This window comes from Salvelinus fontinalis, chromosome 1, assembly GCF_029448725.1.
Source record: "Salvelinus fontinalis isolate EN_2023a chromosome 1, ASM2944872v1, whole genome shotgun sequence".
NCBI classification, from domain to species: domain Eukaryota; kingdom Metazoa; phylum Chordata; class Actinopteri; order Salmoniformes; family Salmonidae; genus Salvelinus; species Salvelinus fontinalis.
This window is the reverse complement of record NC_074665.1, coordinates 14,309,191-14,313,559: the sequence shown is the minus strand read 5'-3', so window position 1 is coordinate 14,313,559 and position 4,369 is coordinate 14,309,191. Positions and strand designations below refer to the sequence as shown.

The following is a 4,369-nucleotide window of genomic DNA, read 5'->3' as shown; positions in this document are numbered from 1 at the left end:
GTTTAGATATTTTGTATCAAATTCTCCCTGTATAATGACCAACCGTACTGCCCTCCGGCACAGTAAGTTAAACTGGAATTGTATTTAACTTCTGGCTTCCCGCAGGCTGTTTTGTGCAAGCCAAAACAATTGAATGCAATGCTAGTGTATGTAAATACACCCGAGTTGCTAAAATTGTTTATATACACTGGGGTAAAACTAGTCAATGTAAACACGCACTATATAGCCTCATAACATGGTTAAAACTATCATTTTGACATCATGGACAGTCAGTCCTTGCATCCATAGCTCTGTCAATTAATTTGACAGTGGTTAGATAATGTATTTCACCAGCCCCATCTCTCAGCTTTTTAGTGAAACAGTGGCGGGGAAAATGCTTTGTTATGGTTTCAAGTGCTGATTGCCGCTTTAAAGGGGAAATCTGAGATTGAAACAGCAGAAAAGCGGTTACCATTACACTTTTTGTGGGCTGGACAGATGTAACCATTGTCATAAATAATTTTTTCAGGCTCTATTTATTTGTATGTTTTTTATTTTATTTTTTTTACAATTTACGTTGTTTACAAACAATGGAGTAAAACAAGTTCATATTTTGTGTTTTGTTGCGGTAAGCCAGTTGAACTAAGCTCATGAGGCATTGGCCCATGGCTATCTATAGTTATTTTAAATCTGATTGCCCCATTTAATACATAGTTAGAAAGTTGATTGCATGTACCTGGGTAATAGTACAATAGACTCTTTTGTTAACCTCTTCTCTTTATGATAAAAAACTTTGTCTATCTCTAAAAATGGTGTAAAAAATGTCAATTGTTTTGATATCACTACAAAAATGGTCTTACATCTAACAATACATTTAGTATTCAGAAAGTGAATTACTGTATAACGCTGACTCATTATAGGAAGTGAATTGGTGTATACCGCTGACTCATTCCAGGAAGTGAATTACTGTATAACGCTGACTCGTTCTAGTAAGTATTTTTATAGTTGTTATTTTGTGTTCCAGAAATGGCGTCCTCTAGCCGTCTCATGTCTGAAGTTCAGTTCCAGTGCTCTATCTGTCTGGATGTGTTCACTGAGCCTGTCTCCACACCATGTGAACACAACTTCTGCAAGGTCTGTATCAGTGGATACTGGGATACCACTGACCTGTGCCAGTGTCCACTGTGCAAGCATAAATTCAACAGAAGACTTCAGCTAAAAACCAACACAACACTCAGGGATGTTGCAGATTATTTTAAACGGAAGAGAGCGGGAGACCTAGATGAGTCCCTCCCTTCGCTTAGAGAAATGGTCTGTGATGTTTGCACTGGCAAACGGTGTAAGGCTCTGAAGTCCTGCCTGGAGTGTCAAACCTCTTTCTGTGAGACTCACCTGCAGCCTCATCAGAGAGTCACGGGCCTGAAAAGGCACAAGCTAATAGACCCCGTGGAGAACCTGGAAGACAGGATGTGTAAGAAGCATGACAGACTGCTGGAGCTGTTCTGTAGGACCGACCAGATGTGTGTGTGTCAGTTCTGCATTGAGACAGACCACAAGAATCACCACACCGTCCCTCTAGAAGAAGAGTGTGGAGAGAGGAAGGTTCAGCTGTGGAAGACGAAGCAACAGATACGGCAGATGATCAGGGAACAACTAGAGAATGTTCAGAATGTCAAACACTCAGTAGAGCTCAGCAAGAGAGATACACAGTGCGAGATGGCCGACAGCCTGCAGGTCTTCAGTGATCTGATTGATTCCATTGAGGAACGCAAGGCTGAGTTCATTGAGGAGGTTGAGAAGAAGCAGAAAGCAGCAGAGAATCGGGCTGAAGGGTTTATTAAAGAGCTGGAGCAGGAAATCACTGACCTACGTAGGAGACACACTGAGTTGGAACAGCTCTCACACACTGAGGACCACCTCCACCTCCTCCAGACCTTCCCATCCCTGTGTACCCCTCCAAACATCAAGGACTGGTCTGAGATCAGTGTTTACAGTGAGACGTGTGTGGGGAATGTGGGGAGAGTTTTGATAAATTCCTTGTCTAGGCTGGAGACGATTGTGGGATTCTTTTCTGAAAGATGCACTAAAGCAGTGGCGCACTTTCATGACATCAATCTGAAGAAGATGCAGCAGTATGCAGTGAATGTGATTCTGGACCCTGATACAGCATATGAAAGGGTTGTCGTATCCAAGGACAGGAAACGGGTGAGAAAGGGAGTTAGAAGAATGAATCTCCCTGACAACCCAGGTAGGTTTCTTTGGAGTCACTCTGTCTTGGGAAAACGGGGCTACTCCTCTGGAAAATTCTACTATGAGGTGCAGGTGAAGGGGAGGGTTTCCTGGAAGTTAGGAGTGGCCAGAGAGTCCATCGAGAGGACTGGGTTGTGTTCACTGAGCCCTAAGAATGGATTCTGGACTGTGGAACTCAGGAAAGGGGATAGGTGTCGGGCCAACAACTCTCCTTCTCTAACTCTCTTCATTGAGAAGCCCCAGAAAGTGGGGGTGTTTGTGGATTTTGAGGGGGGTCGGATCTCCTTCTATAATGTGGAGGCCACGTCTCATATCTACTCTTTCATTGGCTGCAACTTCACTGAAAAACTCTATCCATACCTTAACCTTGGTGGTTTTGATTTTGGAGTTCAAACGTCTGCTCCATTGGTCATTACTCCAATCAATCATTTACACAGACTTAATCAGAGTCCAATAAGGCCATAGAGGTTTAAGCAACGCAGAATCGGCAATGTAACATATTACCAACCTGACGACGCTGAAAACGAAACTTGTTTGTTAATGTAAAATATAAATAAGTGCGTAAGCCTGTCTTCTCTTGTGATTTCTACACTTGTTTTTGAATACCACTTGTTCCTGCCAGCACCTGGATCCAGATGCACGGCTGTGCACTGTTTTGTTTTTGCACTGCTATTAAAATGACTGAACATTATATTGAACACCAATGAGTAGTCAGTCTACCCACTTTCAAATTCAACTGTAAGTAAGCCTTAAACAGACTATTGAATCGTCAGAAATTAGTGTCTCAGTCCCAATCATGAACTAGGTTTCCATCTAATTGGTGACAGATTTTCATGCAAATATATTCTAGAATCTGCATATAGAAAATATGCACATTTTCTCACCAGTGGAATGTTTCCACCAAACTGACTTCTTGCAGATCAAAATCAGTGCAGGATGACAGTGCACACAAAATGTACTTTTTTTTGCTTAAGTTTTCATATAACGAATAAAAATCTAAAGTTCAATGTGTTTCCATCACATTTTCAGCTCCACTGATTTAAATAGCGTTAAAGGGGCCTGCTCTGGTCTTGACACGTTCGCTCTAGCCACCCACTGGCAGATACTGTGTGGGGAGGCTAGTCTACACGACAGATACTGTGTGGGGAGGCTAGTCTACATGACAGATACTGTGTGGGGAGGCTAGTCTACATGACAGATACTGTGTGGGGAGGCTAGTCTACATGACAGATACTGTGTGGGGAGGCTAGTCTACATGACAGATACTGTGTGGGGAGGCTAGTCTACATGACAGATACTGTGTGGGGAGGCTAGTCTACATGACAGATACTGTGTGGGGAGGCTAGTCTACATGACAGATACTGTGTGGGGAGGCTAGTCTACATGACAGATACTGTGTGAGGAGGCTAGTCTACATGACAGATACTGTGTGGGGAAGCTAGTCTACATGACAGATACTGTGTGGGGAAGCTAGTCTACATGACAGATACTGTGCGGGGAGGCTAGTCTACATGACAGGTACTGTGTGGGGAGGCTAGTCTACATGACAGATACTGTGCGGGGAGGCTAGTCTACATGACAGATACTGTGTGGGGAGGCTAGTCTACATGACAGATACTGTGCGGGGAGGCTAGTCTACATGACAGATACTGTGCGGGGAGGCTAGTCTACATGACAGGTACTGTGCGGGGAGGCTAGTCTACATGACAGATACTGTGCGGGGAGGCTAGTCTACATGACAGATACTGTGCGGGGAGGCTAGTCTACATGACAGATACTGTGCGGGGAGGCTAGTCTACATGACAGATACTGTGTGAGGAGGCTAGTCTACATGACCGATACTGTGTGGGGAGGCTAGTCTACATGACAGATACTGTGTGGGGAGGCTAGTCTACATGACAGATACTGTGTGGGGAGGCTAGTCTACATGACAGATACTGTGTGGGGAGGCTAGTCTACATGACAGATACTGTGTGGGGAGGCTAGTCTACATGACAGATACTGTGTGAGGAGGCTAGTCTACATGACAGATACTGTGTGAGGAGGCTAGTCTACATGACAGGTACTGTGTGGGGAGTCTACATGACAGATACTGTGTGGGGAGTCTACATGACAGATACTGTGTGAGGAGGCTAGTCTA

The 4,369-nt window shown here is 44.2% G+C and overlaps 1 protein-coding gene across 1 annotated transcript; it reads left to right on the top strand.

The window, feature by feature from the left end:
* The first annotated feature begins 209 nt into the window (after nt 1-209).
* On the top strand, nt 210-3,483 carry LOC129819538 (E3 ubiquitin-protein ligase TRIM39-like). The gene has a single exon (XM_055875918.1). It carries the CDS (start codon nt 1,006-1,008, stop codon nt 2,692-2,694), a length of 1,689 nt encoding a protein of 562 aa, XP_055731893.1. The 5' UTR covers nt 210-1,005; the 3' UTR covers nt 2,695-3,483.
* Nucleotides 3,484-4,369: the final 886 nt, after the last annotated feature.

Bases quoted from the DNA above. Each gene is read 5' to 3' on its own strand.
- LOC129819538 (XM_055875918.1), top strand. From the start codon at position 1,006: ATGGCGTCCTCTAGCCGTCTCATGTCTGAAGTTCAGTTCCAGTGCTCT.